A 21,125-nucleotide genomic window follows, 5' to 3' on the forward strand; every position below is an offset into this window, starting at 1 on the left:
AGTGAAACGACTTGATCATGATGTGTGTGACCTAGACGATGTCTTCAAACGCACTCGCTGCCTGAGACCATTGAGCATTCAGGGCTTCCTGAAGCGGATGCATATGAAGACAGTAGTGTGGTACGAGGTGGATGCACAAGGACATTATTCCTAGGAGAGATTTATAGAAACAAACAGTAAGTGGCTTTCTTTTTAGTATAGAGCAGGCCAGAGAGAGCAACTTTTGTTGTCTTTCGACAGTTGGGTATGCTTTGTTGAGGACTGTGTCCAGGACGGCTCCTAGGAATATTATTTGCCTTGAAGGCTAAAGAGATGACTTGTCTGGGTTGAGAATGAGCCCAAGATCACTGAATAGGCGTAGGCAAGCCTTGGTGAATGTTTCCACTGACTTGAGAGTGTTTGCCATGACTAACCAGTCGTCGAGATATGAGAAGACTTGATGACGCTACTGTCTAACAGCGATGGGTGCCAGGCATTTTGTAAAGATGCGTGGGGACGATTTGAGGTCGAATGGTAACACTCAGAATTGAAAGTGGCTGCCAGCTACTGTGAACCTGAGGAACTTTCTGTGTTTGGAATGGATAGGCGTCTTGGAGATCCAGGGAGGACATGTAATCTCCATTGTGGAGGAGCTGCAAAATGTCTTGTAGTAACATCATGCGAAAGGTCTGTTTCTTGAGCTCCTTTTAGTTGAGAATTAGTCTCCACTGCTTTGACTTCCTTCCAATCAAAAAGAAACCAGAGTGGAATCCTTTCCCTTTTAGGGAGCAGGGAGCTCTTTCTATTTCCCCCTTTTGTAGCATTATTTGTACTTCTGATCTGAGCATGGGTAAATCCTTTTAAGTGTGTGGTTGAAGTGGTGTTGTAGGAGGAATGCCAATGAATTCTAAAAGGTGCCCGAATTGGATGAGGTCTGAGACCCATTGATCTGGAGTTATTTGATTCTAATGATGCATATGTTTGGATATTCTGGCTGACGCCCTGGGCGGAAAAGGAAGGGGAGCAGCTGACGGAAGTCATAGTCTAGGCTATTGACTTTCAGGTTGTCGTCCTGCTTTAACTCTGAGAGAAGGGTGGTAATATGACGCTGACGGCGGTTGCCATTGCTGATATTGGGGGCGAAAATGCTGTGTGTTGGAGGAGTATACCGGATATCGATATTGTTGATATCCTCCACGAAAGGAAGGCTGCCCTCTTCCACTGACGCCCTGAAAGGATACCTTTTTATACTGCAGCATGGCTAAGGATTTTGCTGGGTCTGTGTCTGTTTTAATTGTTTGGGAGCCATGTGGATGAGGCCCTCAAAACAGCGCCTCTCCGCCATAAGGTAAATTCAGTACCTTTGTCTGAGCTTCTGGGCGGAAATTGGTGGCCTTTAGCCAACCTTGGCGGCGTAGAGCCGATGCGCCTGAACGTTGTCTAAAACCTGTGGAGGCAATATCCATGGCATAGTCTACTATCTCGTAGGAAGAATGTTGACCTTCTAGCAACACCTTTCTTGCCTCTCCCTGAACGTCTTCTGGGAGTTGGTCAATAAAAGGTGCTATATCGCCCCACATTTGGTGATCATAACGTCCAAGGAAGGTTAAGGAAATGGCAGCTCGCACTGTGAGGGCGGACATTGATGAAAAGCGTTTGCCGATATTATCTAAATGCCTACCCACGCTGTCTGAAGGCATTGTAAGGGGTGTAGAAGGATTCAGAGATCTTCTCTGTGCCTCTTGTGAAATAACAGAGTCTGGTTTGGGTTAACCCATGAGGCAAGCAGGCGCCTCCTCTGGGGCTTTATACTTGTCCAGTTTGAGCAATACTGCTGGTACTGTTGCCGGACTGCACTGTACCTTGAGGCCCTGATTCCATACATAGTCAATGATGGATATGGCTCTAACTGTTTTGTGATACTGCTCGTTAAAATCATATAGGAAGCAATCTTGTGTGTCTGATATTGTCAGTTCAAAACGAGTGGCTGCTCTTTCTAGCAGGCAGTGGAAGCCACCTATATCCCCAGGAGGAGAGTCAAATACCTGAGGTGACGGAGGTGTTGGCGTTGGCAGGATGTAGTCATCCCACTCATCATTGTGGCCTGGTAGTTCACCCTACAGGCTGTGTACTTCTCAGTCTTCCTGCTCAAAGAGGTGTGTAGGAAGCAGTGAGGGCCCTTACTGGGAGAGATAAGTGAAGGCGTGATCTGTTTTTTAGCCTTTTTAATTTACGTCGTCGACGAGGAAACGTCCAGTGAGGTCGGTATGTGTATCGTCTGCAGTGGGGTTGTCGACTGGTTCTGCACTGTCGGCTAAAAGGGGGCCGTTGTTGATGGATCTGCCGGCAGTTGTTGTGTCATTGACGAACGTTCATTCGCCTGAAGAATTGCTACGACGACTTCAATGAAGATTGTAGCTTTATCGTCAACCGCAGCGGGACAGAAGCTGCTGACAAGAGTGTTGATTACGACAATGATGCGAACCCTCATTAGAATTTTTTACGCCTTTTTAGGTGGTTCTAATGATGTATGAGGCAATGTATCATCTCTAGATCTCTTCAAGGGCGTCTTAGAAGAGGTCATGAGGATATGTCGCTTTCTGCATCAGAGAGGGGATCATCTCTGGACTTGCGCTTTTGAAGCCAGAGAACAAAGTGTCCTTCTCTGTCCTTTAAGATCTTATTAGAAAATGTGCCTCATACCTTGCAGTCTATTGTTTTGTGCTCTGGGTAGAGACCGTAAATACAGTCCTTATAAGGATCATCAGTGTGGAGCCTTTTTTTCTTACAGTTGCCACAGCATCTGAAGAGTCCCTTCTTTGGTGTCTCTGGCTTAATGACCAGTTTGAAGCACCAACCACCAAGATCTTGTATTTAAAGAAGGATAAGCCACTGAAGTAGTAGAAAAACAAGTGAAAATTCCCTAGCACAGCGTGCTGTAGAAAATCTGAGGTACTCCTGCTTCTCTCAGGAAGGTTCCAGAGGGTGGTGTCCTCTGATTGGTTGATTCTTAAGTTTGGTCCTTTTTTTGTTAAGGGCACTGATACATTGCTAAAAAAAGAGCCTTAGGCCTCTAGGTTATGTCCGTTGTTACATTGCTTTTATAAAGTACCAGAGACTCCCATCTCGATAACAGGAATGATTCAATCATGTGAATCTATGAAAGTTCCAATACTGGAGTAACTATAGCAATACCTTTTACTCAAGATACTTACAAGTCCCTTCTGCTTTTATTCTAAAAGTATATCATTGTATACTGTCAAACTCATCATCAACTAGCATATCTGCTTAATGCACTGCAAAAGAAATCTGCATCCCTGAGTGCATCCTAGTTTTGTGCTGATATCACATAATTTGTAGATGGTCCTTGGAAAAGGTTGATTTCACTGAACTGTTGTATATTTTCAAGTTAATGAGTTCCAGTCGAGCATAATATTTTTAACTTCATATTGTGACCACTACAACCGGTCTTATTTGTTTTGTAGATTTTCCATCAGACATAGCTAACAAATCCCTCAGTGAGGGCACCTGCAGTATGCTTTGGAAATCTAAAGGTAGAAGAAGCCGATCATCTCACCCAGCAGCAGAATCATCAAGTGAACAAGGTGCTAGTGAACCTGACATTGACAGTGATAGTGGATACTGCAGTCCCAAACATGGAAACAATCAGGTTGGAGCATCTAGTTTGAGAAATGCCGGATGTGGCACTTTGAATGTAAGTACACATAAACTTAGTGTATTCCGTTTTGCTATTTAACTTGACAACACAAAAGATTTGCGTGCACCCTGCTCCCCCACGTTTGTTCTGCACAGCAGTTTGCAATGGAACTTTTTAACAATTTCATAAAGCTTCTAATGTATGTACAGCTGGGACAGAAGCAGATGGTGTACATAATAGGGTACAGAATCATGTTTTTCGATGACTCCTTGCAAAAAGTTAGAGATCCAATTTTAATACATATTGGCAAAAAGACATCTTAAATGTAGGCTGCTCTCTGTGTACTGTATTGACAATGTACTACGACAGAGAAATGTTTGTTAAATTCATATGTTCTAGTCCTATTAAGGACAACCTAAGAAAACTTGAAAAATAAAGATTTATAAGTTTGGACTAGATGTAAATGATTGTTGTCAAATTCTGACGCCTCTCTACAAGAAAGGAAATGGTAGCCAACCTTAGAGACTTGCTTGGAAAACCCCTAACTAATTAGATGAGTGCACCCATTGAGTTTCTGGATGATGTGATAAGATCGTCCCAAACATAGTAAATTAAAAATTAGCACAAATATATCGGTAGAACATAAACTGGAAAAAAAAAAAAGGTAAGTATAACATTCGGGAATGGTGAATGTGTGTTTTGTTTGTACACATAGATTAATATTTTCACTGAAGAAAAGATTAGTGACGTTATAAGTAGGTGAAAATTTCCGTGTAAACGTAAGGCTTTAAACTAACTTTAACTTACACCCTCGCCACGCACTGTCTTGCTATCAAAGATGTAATCTCAGGTGTTGCAGTGATGTTATCAATAATGTCATAGAACATATCACTAGTGATGTAAGATGGGAGGTAATTAGCAGTGCCTGGCGAGGGTGCAAGTTATTGTTACTTTAGGCACCCTGATCATCCGGGGCAACGGGTTAACTGGAGGAGAGGGGGCATGCAGCCCCCTCATCACTGAGCCTTAAGAGGCCGCAGGGACCCCTTCCCCGGGGCCACCTCTTTAATTGTGTCCCAAGGAGCCCAACCCTGTGATACAGTACTTTTCCCTTCCCTCATGTCTGTGGGTAAGTGAAGATGTTTGCTCCCTCCTGGTGGGAGCTTTGAAAATGCAACTGCTGGGTGGAAGCACACTTCCGTTACCCTGCCTGTGCTCTTGCGGGCAGGTAAATTCTAATTGCTCCAGCCTGACGGGGGACAGCTGGAGCCACCTGGGCCCTGGGGCTCACCCTGCTGCCCCTATCGTTACGTTTTGTAGGTGCCTGCGTGGTCACCGGGTAACCCATTTAGAATGGAAAAGGCTCTGGGGCCTCTTATAGCTCATAGGGGGTGGGGAGTTATGCGCACCCCCTCACCTATAATTACGTTATGGCCACAGGAAGGGGATCCTCATGGTCCGTTTGGCACTGACATTTTCACCTAATTATGATGTCACTTTAACCTTGGTGTATTCTCGGATTGTTTTACTGTAAAGTAATATTTTACTATCATACGTAAAGCCAACTGTTTCCCCTGCATCCCACTCCCTGCTGGCAGTCAACCCCTTGCCGCGCACCTTTTCTCCAAGCCTTTAGCATCTAGTGAACCCCATCCACTAGGGACAAAGTCTAATTATAGGGGAGGGATGCTCAGCCCCCCAGCCGAGCCTCAACAGGTCCCAGGGACGCCCGGGGCCAAAAACATTGGTAGTGGTGGAGGGAAGACACGCAGCCCAAATGGACCCCAGAAAACCCAATCCACCGGGGCCATAACTTATAGGGGAGGACAGTGCAAGCCCCCCCTCCAGAGTCTTAAGTGGCCTCATGGACACCATTCCCAGGGGCACTTTTCATTGTATGTGAGTGCTCACCCGGGGCACCCACAAAACATGACGATAGATGCCGGGGGAACCCGAGGGCCCCCGCGGCCCAGCCGGCTCCCGTCCTGAAGCCACCATGATTCCCACCCAGGAGTCTGCATTGCTCCCGCCCACCCAGGAGCAGGTGTGTCTGCTTGCTTCCGCCGGGAGAGAGCAATCGGTTTCCCTGCCCGCAAGAGTGTGGGCAGGGGAATGGAAGTGTGCTCCCACCCAGGAGAATTTTTCAAAGATCCTGCTGGGTAGTACTGTGTCCCATGGTGGGCTCCCAGGGACACAGTTAAAAAGCTAGCCCCTGGGGATGAATTCCTATGGGCCTCTTAAGGCTCTAGGAGGTAAGCCACATCCGCCCCTCCCCTCCCTTCTAGTTAATCTATGGCAACAGAGGGTGGGTTCCATGGGGCCCATTTGTTCTCGGGGGCATGCTAGCTATGGAGCAGGGGCACTTTAATTAGGGTTGTGATGCTTTTCACAAAAAGAATATTTTGAAGGAAAAAGAGGACAATCACTTAAAGCGAAGTTGGGCGGAGGTGCAAGAGTATGAGAGAAAACATTCAGTGTTTGATATAAAAATGGTGGCAAGAGGTCGATTTTACAGGATTATGGGGATTTGTTAGGATTAGATGGTCTGCATTTTTAGGGTGCTCTGTGCTACAGGACTTTCTCTAATTGCATAACTGATAGTCATGTGTTATTCGGAGTCTTACGACGTCGATGGTAGATGTGATCCAAGGTAGAGTGAGTGGATCAGAGGGAGTAAAGGTGCAGAGGGCATGGTGAAAATCAGAGGGACCGAAGTGATTTGGCGATGTAGGCAAAGGGATGTGTGTGGTCATTGTGGGCTGGGTCTAGGTACAAGGAAGTTGTTAGTGGGAATTTATGCTTGTATATTTAGTCTCTGGTGATGTAGCTCGGGAGATGCCAATGGTCCGATCAGTTAAGGAATGATAAGGCAACATAAACTGCATGCAAATTGCCCTTGAAGGTATTCAGTTGGAATGGAAAGAGCGCGGGGACACACCAGCTGGTGTAACCAGGCGCTTCATAAACCCTAACTAAACTAATAAGTAGTGTTGTATGACGTTTTAGATTCCGAATGGATTTCCCCGATTCATGCCCTTATATAGGTACAATTCATGTTGCCCTTATATAGGCATAAAAATCAAGCCCTTATTTAGGCATAGCCCATGCAACCCAAATACAGGCTACTTCCATCTGTTCACCAAACGTCACAACAATTTCTTGGAAAACCAGCTTAAGTCGTTTGGGACTTCCCCCTGCTTGAATATTGATTCCTCCAAGAACTCAGATAGTTTTACAATGAACATCTATTCCTTAGGGGTGCACTCATGATGTTCATATGCCCGACTTTACGTCAAACATGGCATTCCTAAACACCTTCAAGATATAAATATACCTTCACTTGCTATGGCAAAGCACGGTGGTTCGGTGCAGTTCGACGACCTACTTGCCCGACGCAGCTCACTATAGCAAGTGCCGAAGGAAGCCGACTCTCCAGCTGACGCACTGATCAGGCAGCTGTCCTCCTCTGCCGGAATCCAGCTCCAGTGTTTCTGACTCCCCTTGCCGGGTGTTGGGAAATCGAGTCCTGAGACAGAGATTCCAGACCTCCTTCATTCTAAGGTATGGAGCTGATTAGAGCCTATAGAAACCTTTGGTAGATTCTTGGCAAAAACTTAACCTATGCTAAAGGCCATACTTACTTCTTCCCTAGTACTAGACCTAGTTAGGTACATTGGGGTAGGCATATTTTAGAAGCACCAATTGAGTATTTTTAGCCTGTGTTATTTATGCATGTATTTTATATGGCTTAGAAACCATACAATGCTATTACAGTATTATTTTATAATACAATTTTCGCTGTACGCATTACACTTTGCATTCTGTCTAACGATTGTAGCAGTTCACCTCTCTTGCATGAGAAAGAAGACAGTTCAATAAACCTTTTATTGAAAACGCCCGTCTCACTATTTCTCTGCAAACTCTGTAGAAACGGAGCATGCACGATTGACTGAGTGTAATACTTATCTATTGTTTCCACAATTCTGAAGATAGTTATTCCAGTTCTTGGGAACAAAATTGTCATGTTTATGCGGTTGTCAGAAACTGATCCCTTATGAATTCGAGAAAGTTTCTAGTGACCTCTGAGCTAGCTGGCACTCACAATTAAGTTTAGTATATTCGATAGAGACCTACTGACCTAAGTTCTACGTCATATATATAGAATATATTATTCGAATGCGCAGAGCCTATTCGGAATATAGAAACTGCACTACATGGCGCCCAACGTTTGATAAGGCACTAATTTAACGCTAGCTACTAAAGTAACTCAGTCGTGCTTTTCTCAGAGACCCCTTTTTCCGTAGTACTCCAATAGATGTCTGGAGTAGGTAAAAGGATCATATCCGCCATAGCTGAATAGGACAAAAATCCTAGTAATAGCTTTTTGGTTTGTTCAATGTTGAAGGATACAATGTTCCTAAATATTGTGCACCTTATCTTTGTTTCCTTAAAACTTGCTCTGCAATTTTCATTAAACAATGTCGAATAACGGCAACAACACCGAAATCGGTGGAGCTGCGGCTGATCCAGCCGATGCAGCTCTTAATATTTCAGGTTTCCAAGAAACCGACGAGGATGCTATAAGCATACCTTTAAATTTAAGGAAAAGCATCACTATGAAATTTATAAAAAATGGCCTATCAGCAAGAGGTGGTAGGGCAGTTTTTGTGATGGAGGCACATGGATATCATCAGACAGAGGTATTCTATTCATGGATAATCTTCCCTGAAGCAGATCCAAGAAAACATGTGTTTCACTTCTACAAAGAAGATGTACCACCAACGGAATACATTCCTTTAGAGGATATAGAAATTCCACTAACTTACCAAGAGCATGCGATCTGGTTTAAAGGCGCCCTAGAACATATAAATCACATTACCGGGCTCAGTCCACTAGGTAGACCAGGAGCAACATGGCCGGTTTTAGCCAGCTATACTCCACATCCTGAAATTAATTAAATGACAGATGTGGAACCACGAGCTCCACTCAAAGAGCTAATCAAAATCTATTGACAATTGGTTCAATATGTCATGCCGACTCTTGCAGTTCAACCAGCAATAATGATTCCACAGCATCCCCCCCACAAGGGGAACACAAATACAATTACACCACAGACTCTACATTCGGTCGTTGATAAATTACCCGCAAAACTGGAACAAATTCCATTCTGGATAGCTCAAAAAATTACTCAAATCGAGGCAGTAGTTCCCCTCATGAGAAACACAGAATTTTTAAAATCTGTTTACCAATGGGGATTGGAGGACTGGGACACTTGGGGTACAGTCTTTGCTGCATGTCACTAAAACACACGGTGTTCCATCTATGGCGGTAATACCAAATGTCCTGAAACAAATTCAAAATGAATACGGGGCAGAGCCTGCTTTAAATCTAGGTATGAAATTACTGAAAGATTTCAAACCGGTCTCAACAATAATATTAGCCAATATTAAAGGTGAAGCAGCATCCGTGGCGATCTGCCAAAAGTTAAGGGAATTTGATGCAACTGTGCAACCACAAGAACTGGCCAGAATAATTGAAAAATCCTATGAAGAATTAGGCAGAGACCGCCTGGGTGGAAAACCAGTTAAACCCCAACTGTCAGAATGTCCTGAAAAGGTCTTTACTAAAAACACTCCTACTCCTATTAAAAAGAAGTGGGAAAATACTAAACAAACTTCTAAAGAGAACCGTTCTGAATCCAGAGGTAGGTCTCCTCAAAAGGAGCCCTCTGAAAGGAGGTATAACCTTAGGAATAGGAATAATTTGAGAAAACCAAGATACTGATCCACGTTCCTCTCGTACCTTTCAGACTTCGTCACAGAAATCCGAAAGAAGAGGACAGTCAGAACACAAGTAAGAAAGCGTGAAGTCCAAAGATGATCAACACATTCAGAAAAACAAAAAACCTCAATTCACCAAAAAGAAGGTAGCAGGTCTAAAAATCAGACATGCCGAGGACCTTGAGGACACAACTCAAGAACGGGGAATGGGCTCAGACAATGTTGGACAGCGCAGCAGAAGTCACCATAGCTCGCAAGAACTTGAAGGATCATCTGGAGACAATGGACTTGAATGAATCTATTCAAGTTCAAACTGCAGATACCAGGGTTAGTTGTCCACATAAGTTATATGAAATACCACTCCGGATGGAGGGGAACATACCAAGAAAAGTGAGAGCACTCTTTTGGGAGCGACTCTCTAAGGGTTATGACATTCTTCTAGCTGAACAAGACTGGCTACCACAATTTGTCAGGGAGTGCCCACATGGCGAAGACATCATTATGCCAGCCTTCTCTAATCACATTCCCATGCATTTAAAATATACTTATGCCAGGAAATGGTCAGTGGCCCAAGCTCCTGCATTATATAAAAATCATGTAGGATGGAATGAGGATTCTCCTCACCATAAAATCCAGTTGAAAAATCGACCAACTGCACAAAGGCAGTACCCAGTTAAGCAAGAAGCTAAAAAACAGGTCAGGGAGATAATAGATCAACTTGAACACCAAGGGGTATTTGAAACATGCACCTAGTCAATGAACAAGCCTTTGTTTCCTGTCTCCAAACCAGACAATACGTATCGTCTAGTATTGGATTTCAGACATCTAAACTCTCGTTGCAAAACTTTTTCAGTACAAAATGCACATAGTGCAGCATTAATGAATTACATTGTGCGTAAAAAATACAAAACCACATTAGATATTTCTAACGGTTTCTTCTGTCAAAACATTGCACCAGAAAGTAGTTATTTGACCGCTTTCTCAATTATGGGGACACATTGTCACTTCTGTCGTCTCCCACAGGGATTCAAGAATAGTCCTGGGTTATTCTGAGCAAGGGTAACACAGTTACTACAAACTTATGATGATGAAGCATTATCATATGTCGATGACATCTATCTAACAGACGATGACTTGGATAGGCACTTGAATAGGGTGAATACAATTATAATGGGATTCACCTCTGAAGGCTACAAATTTAATTAAAAGAAATCTAGAATTGGCCATTTAAACGTCCTCTTTCTAGGATATGAACTTTCAAGTGAAGGCAAAAGCCTGGCGGCCAATTTTCTAGAGAAAATGCGCTGTTCCAACCTCCAAAAACACTGAAAAACCTACAGTCGATTCTAGGATTCTTACATTTTGGAAGAACATACATTCTAAACTACGCAGAAAGGGTTAAACCTCTATACGAATTAATCAAACCTGATTTCATAACAGTTAATTGGACACAAAAACACACAGAAATTTTGCGTTCACTCCAAACACACGTTCGCAACAAAACATTTGCAAACACATGTAAACGTACGCAACTTAGTGATCCGAAAAAGTACCAATAGCTCACAAATAACACTTGTACACACAAGCAGAAATGAAATAGAAAAAATTCTGACAGCGGTTCAAACTTCAGTAGCAAAAGAGAGAGCCCTCGCACAGGGTAAACAAATTATGGTCGTCAACTTTTACCTGCCTTAGAGGCAGTGAAAAAAGCGAGCATTCCAAATGCTAAAGCTTTACATTCAAGATGGATACAATGGGTTAATTCAGTTGCTGCAACAGAGGTTGAATTAATTTTTGATCCATATTTGAAAACACAAGCATTTCTACAATACGAACAAGAATGTCCTCTGCCTACTGAAATTCTTCCTCTAGAGCAGTATGAATGTATAATTTATCGTTAAAGGTCGTTGGAGCAGTGGCAAAGTCCGACTAATGGTCACTAAAACACAATCTCTAGGAGATTGTACAGATCAGCGAGCTGAACTACAAGCATTGAAATTGGCACTTGAGAATACGGACCGCGAATTCCCCACACTAATAGTGTGCGATTCGTATTATTGTGTTTAATCTTACAATTAATAATTGCAAAACTGGATTCAAAACGGTTACAAAGATGCAAAAGGTGGCAAAATCAAGCATAAGTTGCTTTGGGAACAAGTAGTTCAGTTACGACAAGGACTACAAAACACTCACATGATACATACGCTGAGTCATCAACTTGATGGCGTTCACGTTGCAGGGAATTTATTGGCTGATTAAGCCGCAAAGACAGCTGTGCAAACGGCTTCCGTAGCTGCAATCACTCGTTCAAAAAGGAAAATAGACTGCGAAATTATGCTAGCTGTCAATGCTACAAGCAAAGGCAGCGGTGCAGCGTTACCTAATAAGTTTCCACTCAAATACTCCTATATAATTTATGCAAACTCCGTTCCTTTTGCTCGAATCTCTGGAGTGGGGGATAGGGTAATTCCAAACAGGAAACGTAGAGTAGCTTTGATACACGAAGCACATTTGGGAGAGGGTCTGATACATCCGGGGATCTCTAAGACTATATTAGAATTAAGAGATGTACCGGTGGCCAGGTATGAATGCACAAATTCACACATTTGTAATTAATTGCATTGACTGCAATAGAGATCGCAGCACAGAACGCCACCAGATTCCGGACTATAGCATAGCCAGCCCAGTACAGACTCTTGTTAGACAGCATTAGACTTTCTACACGCACACGTCCCTGTGGACAAATGCGGTCCCACAAATAGTAAGACAAGATTCATTTGGATATGGCCTCAGCGCTCGGCTGACGCTCAAACTGTCAATGTCAATGTCAATGTTTATTGTGTCAATTAATAAAAATTGTTACAAAGTTTCAAATAAAATCTCTCGTGCTTCATTTCAATTAGTTCATATAGAGGAAGTTGTGATATGTTATTTCTATCAAATATAATTTTTTTTACGAACGGAGCAATTAAAAAACAGAAAAAATCAGTGAGGTACAGGTGTAGACAATAAATCGGTTCAGTCCTGTGAATTCCTTCCCCTTATATGCAGGCTTTGCAAGTCTTGCAGGGGGGGGGGTTGGGGTCAAAGAGTTATAAATACATTCAAAAGTTTCTTTGAGATACTCAAACCAGGTTTTAAATTGAGAGTTTCGATATCATTATAAAATACATAGGTCCGATGGTGGCATAAGTAGGCTAAGTGCTAAATATACATAGGAGTTTTCATTTCAATTAGGTGAAAGTTGTGCAATCCTCTATAAAGCATACGTTATTCAGGCCTAATAATTTCCGTTCAAAGGTGCATTGTGCTTGTTTTACCTAGAAGTTCTTTGGCTTTGTATGCAAACTTAGCAAACCTTGCCAATTCCATTGGAATCTCCAGATTAAATAAGTTTCATGGCCTCAGTACAGGTGCGCACCCCATGTTTTAATAACAAGGGCTTTAATAAAGTGCGTCGTGCGTGCAACAAACAAGGGCATGTGCAAACCAGATGAGCCAAGGATTCATCATATTGGTGGCAAAGTCTGCAGGTTGTTATTGCTTCCAAGGTTTTCCAGCGCCTATTAATGTCTTTGATCGGCAAGGCCATTAGTCTCACCATAAAGATTTGTTTTAAAATCGCCTTATTTAATGCCATATTAAGATATGGTTGTTGTGAATGAGCTTCGTAGGTACTTGCAAGTATCCCAATATTGCTGCTGGAAAAGTTCAATTCCTTCAAGTCCCCTGCCTTTGATAGTAACCTGACTTGCTTTTTCAGTATGGACTTTAGGGTGCCGGGCTGGTGAGTAAAATCCTGCAATTTGGACATGTCAAGGTTCAGTTCATTACAGGCGGTGTGCAGGCCGTCATGCCACGGATTGATCCCTTTAATGAAAATTGTCTTTAACATTGCCTTCATTGCATGCGGGGCGGCTGCGCAGACCCCTCAATAAAACCACACCGTTGAGGCTCAGTGCTCATAACTCTGTTTGTTCAGCCCAAATTCCAGTCGCACCAGAGCGTTGCGAGCGTGGGCAGGAATCTGAAAGATTTGTTTATATGTGCGACAATTAGCGTGTTCCATAGTGTTTATAACAATTTCTGGGAATGCTATCTGGCCATACGTAATTGCCGGTAGTAGTTTGGCATTTAATACCTTTCTCATTGCCTTGGTCGTCGGGCTGTGTAGCTTAGAGTTCAGTTTACACAGTGCAAATGTTACTGCTTTAATTTTTGTTTCAACTGAGGCGATGTGTGCTGTGGGTTTCCCGTTGCTCATTAGCCACACCCCCAGGTAGTTACATTTGGTCGCTGTTGCTATTTTTAAATTACCCAGTCTCCACTGTTGTCTGAGTTTTTTTAGTATATTTCCCAAATATGACTACCTTTGTTTTTTCTGCGTTTGCTCGTAATGCATTGTAGTTGTTATAAATGTTTAGAGCGTCTAGTAGTCTTTGCATGCCTGTTTTTGTGTGGTCTAATAAAACCATACCATCTGCGTACTGCATTAAACATAATCTATTTGAGCCGATTTTGGGCGTTAAAAGGTTGGCATTAAATAAAATGTTTCCCAGATCTGCCATATAGAGATTAAAAAGCAGAGGAGCCAGTACGCAGCCTTGTTTTAACCCTCTCTCTGTTGGGATCCTTTTAGTGGCTGAATTTGCCACAGTTTTTACTTGTACCCAAGTTCCTGTATAGAGACTGATTATGGCTTGCAACAGGTTTGCTGGTCTTGTAGTTTCTGCCATAGCAGATTCCGATTGACCCCATCAAATGCAGCGGAGTAATCCACAAAACATGCAAAGAGAGGCAGCAAGTTTTTCTGCCCGGATTGATGTATTAAGTAGGCCAGAGCTAGAATGTTATCCGTTGTGGCTGCTCCTGGCCTAAAACCGGTTTGGTACACAGGGGGAATTTCATTTTCATCTGCCCAGTCCTGTAGATCTTGCAGGAGGAGGATGGCGTATCCTTTTGCCTCAATATCCAGTAAGGCAATAAGCCTGTAGTTGGCAGGGTCCCCAATATCTCCTTTTTTGTGGATGGGTTGCAACAGGGATCCTTTCCAAGTCTCCGGGACTATTGCATTTGTCATATAGTACTGGTAGAGTGGCGTGAGTACAGTTCCCCAGAAGTCGCAATCTTCTTTGAAAAGATGGCCTGGTAGGCCATTCAGACCGGGAGTTCCATCTTTTTTAATGTTTTTTAGGATTGTCATCACATGGTCCTCTCTGACCAGTGCTTCAGACATTTCTTCGATGGTTGTCAGTTTCCCTTCCACAAATGGTCCGGATGTGTCTACGGGGTGTGTGTCGATCCAACCCGTGCTGGTGCAGGGCCTTTGCATGCCTGTTGATGGTGGGTTAGAGGTTCCACAATATAGTGAGGATACGTAGCCTATCCATTTGTCACTATCGACCACATTGCGTCGATCATGGCCGTGCCCTGAGAGCCTATTAATATACGTCCAAACTTCCGCCTGTTTGCTTTGAGTCAGCAGAGCAAAGACGTGCAGCCATTTGGAATCTTGTTGTTTTCTTTTGTGCTCTCAGATATTTTTTCTATGTGTTATCCTTTGCTGAAAGTAGGATTTGATGTGTTTCGTTATTTGCCTCTGGCTTGTGGTTGCGTAAGGCGGTTCTAAGTAGTCTCTTACTTTGTTCCACTTTTTTACACCGCGATTGGAGTTGGCAACAAGGCCTTTCTCTGAGTATTGAGGGGTGCCTTATTTGTTTGCCTATTAAAAGATCGTATACCTTCGTCTACAGATTGATCCAATTCTCAGGGATTTTACCACTTGTAAATTCGTCCGCTATTTTCGGCCAATCGCTTTTCCAGCTGTTTAAGACTGATGTATCTACTTTTTTCCACTTTAGTCTCCTTGGCAAAACATGAATTTCTTCCCCTTTTGTATTGCCCGCAAGGACAATGGGCTGGAGCAGACTTGCTTGTAAAATAATGGTTATGGCCAGAGGGAGGTGGTCACTGCTCCGGATGAAAGGCTTTTGAAATTCCACCACCTGTCCCAACAAGAAATTACACACAAAGATATAGTCGATCGTTGATTTGGTCGTCCTCTTCGGGTCGTTGTTCATAGCTGTTACCGGCTGCTGATTCTTTTATATTGATCGTAGTCTATACTTGTTTAAGAATGCATTCATTACCAATCCTGTTTCATCCGTTGGAGATGCTTCATTTAGACCCGCTCCAAGATTTTGAGTGTTGAAATCCCCAGCCATTATGATCCCACAGTTTGGCTGGGTGCTTAGTAGATCTTCAAGAGTGTCCACTAATGACCTCATATTGATATGTCTTGGAGCTTTTTGCTGTTAAAGTAGATGTTCAAGAGGACAATCTTTATTGGACCGCTGTTTATTTTCAGGCCTTGGAATAGAACCGCTTGAACCATGTCCGTTTTAAGTAGGGGTTTTGTTTTTATGTTGCAACTGATGCGCGTGTATATCGATAAGCCCCCTGAAGGTCTTCCCAATATATTGTATTTTTTTGCTGGCTGCTGGATTTCCGTGAAGCCAGGTATCACCTCTGGGGCAAGTAACCAGGTTTCTTGAATGTTCTGTATTTACTCCATACAGTCATTCACCACAGTTGAGCTTCAATAAGTTATAACTGAACCAAATGGAAAATGAAGATTTAACGTTCAAAATCTAATTGCATTTATTTTTGCAATCGTGTACTACGGTGCGTTCATCACCATACAAATTGTTCGTAATCATCAAATTGTGTGCATGTAATTATACAAACATTACATCAATAGTGCTCTCAGTGAGGAAGGGGAGGGCTGTGAGGAGGTTTGTGAGGGACTGGGTAAAGGTGGCGTGACATTACTAACATCACAATGAAATCTATACGCCTTTACAATCCAGGTAATATATGTGTTCCCAGGTCACATCACACATAGGTTAGGTAAGTCCATTCAGTTCAGTCCTATGGTGTGTAGGGTTGGCGTAGTCTACGTTTCGACCCCAATGTACGCTGAAGGGTTGTTTATAGCCTCATGTTGGGGTCTTCGTCAGGACAGAAAGAGAGCCTAAAATAAAATATGAAAACTAACATTAAGAAATGTGGTGAGCTGTGTTTGGTATATAAACAGGGTGTAGGTGGATACCTACATCTACAGGAATGGTCGAGGTCTGTACCGTAGCTGATTGGGCCTCCACAGGCTCCTTACGGTTCTATAAAGAAAATGGAGGGAAATCTCAATAGCGCATTCTAGGCAAAATGGCCATGTAGCAATCGATGCGGGGACAGGGAGACTTACTTGGACAATGCTCCTTTGGGTGAGCAAAAGATGTCTTATCACACTTTATCTTGTAGGATCCTTCTCAGTTAATGAGTTCGGTGCCCTCCTGGCACCATTCTATAAAGTCAAAAGGATATTATTGGTGAGGGTAGGTATAGAGTTAAGCACCTCTTTTTAAAAAAAAAAAAATTATTATCTTTGTTGGCTGGTCACTGGTAGTATGTAATTTTATTATTATTATCTTTGTGGGCTAGTCACTGGTAGTCTATAATCTTAAAACGAGTGCAAAGGATGAAAGAGTAGTGGCTAGAATGCTGTCCTTGGTCGCGGTGGGACCACTGACGGAGAATCCAGGGAAACCACAGCCGCCGAGGGCGCATTAACGCTAATCATATCAATGTGGCGATTTATGGCTGCTAGCATGATCGTAAACTGAGCTTAAAAACACAAGGCTTGGGGAAGGTATCGACTCGTATGGATGAATTCCTACCTGGTCGGCGTGCGACACATCCGTCAATAAGCGGCACTCCCTCGATGTGTTTGGAGTTGCTCGCGGTGCCGCCGCTGACTGCTAACAAAAAAGGGGCTCGGCTCGGTGGAGCAAATCAACCGTCAGTATCTTAGGGCAACGTGTCATAGGGTGTTCTGCGTGTAAGGGGGCGTCTACAAAGGTTGTCCCTGTTGACTCACGGAACTCTAGATGTCGTGCTTGCTCCCTCATGTATCGCAGGTTATAAAGATATGAAGAGCAGGCGAACATGTTGCTATTGTGAAAGATGTTCCCATTCTTGTTGTATGGCATATACACGATAATCTGATTGCAGGTTACACACATTACAATTGCCTGGTAAGTGGCCACATATACAAGAATTTTCAAAATAACGCGGTGGTTTGCAATAACGTCATATGCAATTGATCCTAGTGAAATATGAATACAAGGCGTTCCCCTTAGGTGTGTTAATCAGATGATCGGAAGGTACCCGTGTGAGCTTGCACCACAATTGTCTTGTGGACATTCATATATTTGGGTGACAAAATGGTTGTAGTAAAGTCATATGCAAAGAAACAAATATTAGGATGAAGCATCGAACAAATACATTTCTTTAAGAGTGTAAAGAGAGCCCGCATTGTGTCCTTATTCAAAATGTTTGAACATTGCTACACATGTAGTATACGATGATAAATAGCCCCTACAGATAGACAAATATTGATAGAAATGTGTCTTGTGTGCCCCTACGCCTCCGATGGAAATGTGTCTGTGACAGGTGTCTAGAATGAAGCAATGTTTTTACTCAGGGTCTAATCCTGCCATTTGTGCAAAGTTAGCGTCTAATTCATTGAGTCCCATGCTTATGGTATTGAATTTGTCCATTCATTTGCACTCCCTGATGTTTAGGACAGAGTTCAGGTTACCTCCACGAGGGCACAGTGTAATCTTTTCAAGTATTACCCATCGCATAGATTCCAGACTGTGGTTCTTATCCATAAAATGTTCAACCAATGGTGCCCCTGATGTTTGGCAGCGAATCCTGCTGCAATGTTGAAAAATCCGGTTCTTTATTTTTTGTTTGGTTTGTCCAATATACATCAGCTCACATGGACAGAGAATGGCGTATATTACTCCACTGGTGTTGCAATTCGTAAGAGACTTGAGATCGACAGTTCGGTTGTTGTAAGTCACTTTTTTTGTCTCCCAACATATTGGGCATGCTTTGCATGTGGTACATCGGAAATGTCCTACCACCTCTGGTAGATTCCAGAGTCCTTGGATGGTCGGTGCTTGCGGTGTGTCCAGCAGTGAACGGACCACATGGTCCCTTATGCTTTTCGCCTTTTTGAAGGCATGCATAGGTGGTTGTGGGGTGTCTATGACGTCTGCAACCAGGCCCCAATGCTTATTGACTATTCTCTTGATATCGTTGCTTTTGGTGCAGTGCGTCGTCACGCATATCATTCTTTCTTGTGAAGACTGACGTTCCTTTGGTACCAATAGGGCTGTTCTGTCTTGGTACCACACTCTTTTTCTGGATCTTTTCACGAGTCGTTTAGGGTATCCCCTCTGTATCAGGCGAGAGATTAGGTCCTCGGATTCCTTAAAATAATCCTCCTTCAAAGAGCAATTTCTCCGGATGCAGAGAAATTGTCCAAAGGGCAGGTTGTCCCGGAGACCTCTGGTGTGATGGCTCGTGTATCTCAAAAGAGTGTTTCTTTCCGCTGGTTTTCTGTAGAGGGTGGTATACAATTCACCGTCCCTTTCCTTTATGCTGATATCCAAGAAATCGATAGACTCCCTATTCGTGTGCATAGTGAACTTGATGTCTTCCGACTGTCTGTTTAGCCACTCCATAAAGGCATTCAGATCACGCTCCTCTCACGTCCATATCGTCAGGACGTCATCTATGTACCTATGCCATGTGGAAATCATATTGTGGTATGGGTTGTGCTGGGATAGGATGCATTGCTGTTCATATTCTGACATGTAGAGAATTGCCAGATCTGGAGCGAAGGCGGCACCCATCGCCACTCCTTTGCTTTGGATGTAGAATCTGTTCTGGAATACAAAGAAATTCTTTGTCATTGCAATTTCCAACAGATCGATGATGAACTCAGTGGGGACCCCTGCTGGTTGCTCCCTCCTTTGTAATGCTCTTCTCATGCATTCCAGCGCAGGTCTCTGGGGAATGCTGGTGTACAAAGAGACGATGTCCATTGTCACCAGTAGTTGGGTATTTTTGTTGAATGGCATCTGGTCCACCAAGTTGATCACTTGCATCGTGTCTCTGAGATATGATGGTGTGGCTTCAGCGAGTGGTTTTAGAAATACATCCACATATTTGCATAGGGGCTCCAACAGAGATCCGCATCCCGAAATGATCGGACGTCCGGGTGGTTTCTCAGGATTTTTATGTACCTTGGGTAGTTTATACATTGTCGGTATCCTGGGCTGGTCCACGTTAAGGTACTCAAATTCCTTCTTGGTAAGAAAGCCCATTTCGAGTGCTTTTTTGGTGATGGTTAGGATATCCATCCTTACCTCCTTTGTGGGGTCCAGGGCTACAGGTCTATAGCTTACGCCATCCCTCAGTTGCGAGTAGATTTCGGCCTTGTAGTCTTCCACATTCAGCATGACTATGGATCCACCCTTATCGGCTGGTTTGATTACCACTGATTTATTATTCTTTAACATGTTCAGAGCTGTTCGTTCCCCTGCACTGATGTTGTGTCTGACATAGGGTCTTTGGTCACAGGTTTTTAGAATGTCTCTCAATACCACGCTCTCATAAGTCAAAATCCTATGAGACACAGATGCCATGGTGGGCATGAATGTTGATGGCGGTCGTAGGTTGGTGAAGGCAGTCATAGCTGTTGATGGATGATTCAGGAAAAAGTTTTTTAGTCGTATCTTCCTGAAAAATCTGGTGAGTTCGGATTGAATATTGAATCTGGTGGCATGAGATGTAGGTACAAAAGATAGCCCCTTGCAGAGTACACTAGTTTCATCAGCAGTTAGTGTGTGACTTGATAAATTGATTATGGGGCAGGCATTGATAGCTGAACCTGGGGTACCTTCGACTACCATCTGTAGGTTTCCCTCCTGGTACTCCTCTCTCCGTGGTCTTCTGGTTGGAATCTCACCTGCTTCATGTTCTGGCCCTGTTGCCTCCCTCCGTCCTAGTTCTGTTGGTTCTGTCCGCGGGTAGGGCGGTTGTTCCAGGATCCACCTCTGCCTCTGCCTCTTGGGGGTCTCCATTGTGTATCGCCTAAAAAAGGTGGTTGAGGGCCGCTCATGTGTTCTTGGGGTGGCTGGTACCATTGGTCCTGGTGTTGGTAATTTCCTGATCCAGTCTGTTCGTTTTCACTCTCGCCGCTGTATGAAGAGTCTGAAAAGTTGGTAAACCTCCGTGTCCCTCTATAGCCTCCTCTTCCTCTATAGAAGAAACGCCCCTGGGTGTCCTGTCTGTAATAGTCTGCTTGTAGGTAGGGGTAGGCCTTTTTCTTATCGTAGTACTGGATGTCTTTTGCTAACTTCTCCAATTTCTTTGTCTGTGTCTCCACATCAAAGTCCTTTAAAGCTTTTTTCAATCTATCCAGTGTTTCTCTTGCACTGGCAAAGGCCGAGTAGCTGGCTATTTCCTCTTTAAGCTCGTCAATTTCTTTGGTTAATTGCTCCACTTGTTCTTTCGCCGTCTCCACCCCCAACACCATCCAATGGCGTGAGCAATTATTTGCTACAAAGCTGAACCCTTCTTTAAACTTTGGGTTGTCGACGAATATGGCAGGTTCGTTGCGGACTTGTAGTCCCGTTGGTATTATGTTGGATCTCAAGTATCCAGTCAGAAGATGTCCATGGAGCTTGGTTCTTACCAGCTTCTTTTCCAAGCGTTCTAGTTTATTTATTTTTTCATTTAAGGAGTAGTCTACACTGGTGCTATTGGATGCCCGCATAATTATGCATTCCTTT

General features: G+C 43.4%; 1 protein-coding gene across 4 annotated transcripts in view; it reads left to right on the plus strand.

The window, feature by feature from the left end:
- SECISBP2L (SECIS binding protein 2 like) overlaps positions 1-21,125 on the plus strand; it is a 989,501-nt gene that overhangs the window by 342,071 nt on the left and 626,305 nt on the right. For all 4 annotated transcript variants that reach the window (XM_078684798.1, XM_078684797.1, XM_078684799.1 and 1 more), the window contains one exon: positions 3,465-3,694. In XM_078684798.1, the coding sequence (XP_078540924.1) occupies positions 3,465-3,694 (230 nt within the window). The remainder of the gene's footprint in view (positions 1-3,464; positions 3,695-21,125) is intronic.

Source organism: Lissotriton helveticus, chromosome 3_2, assembly GCF_964261635.1.
Source record: "Lissotriton helveticus chromosome 3_2, aLisHel1.1, whole genome shotgun sequence".
Taxonomy (NCBI): Eukaryota; Metazoa; Chordata; class Amphibia; order Caudata; family Salamandridae; genus Lissotriton; species Lissotriton helveticus.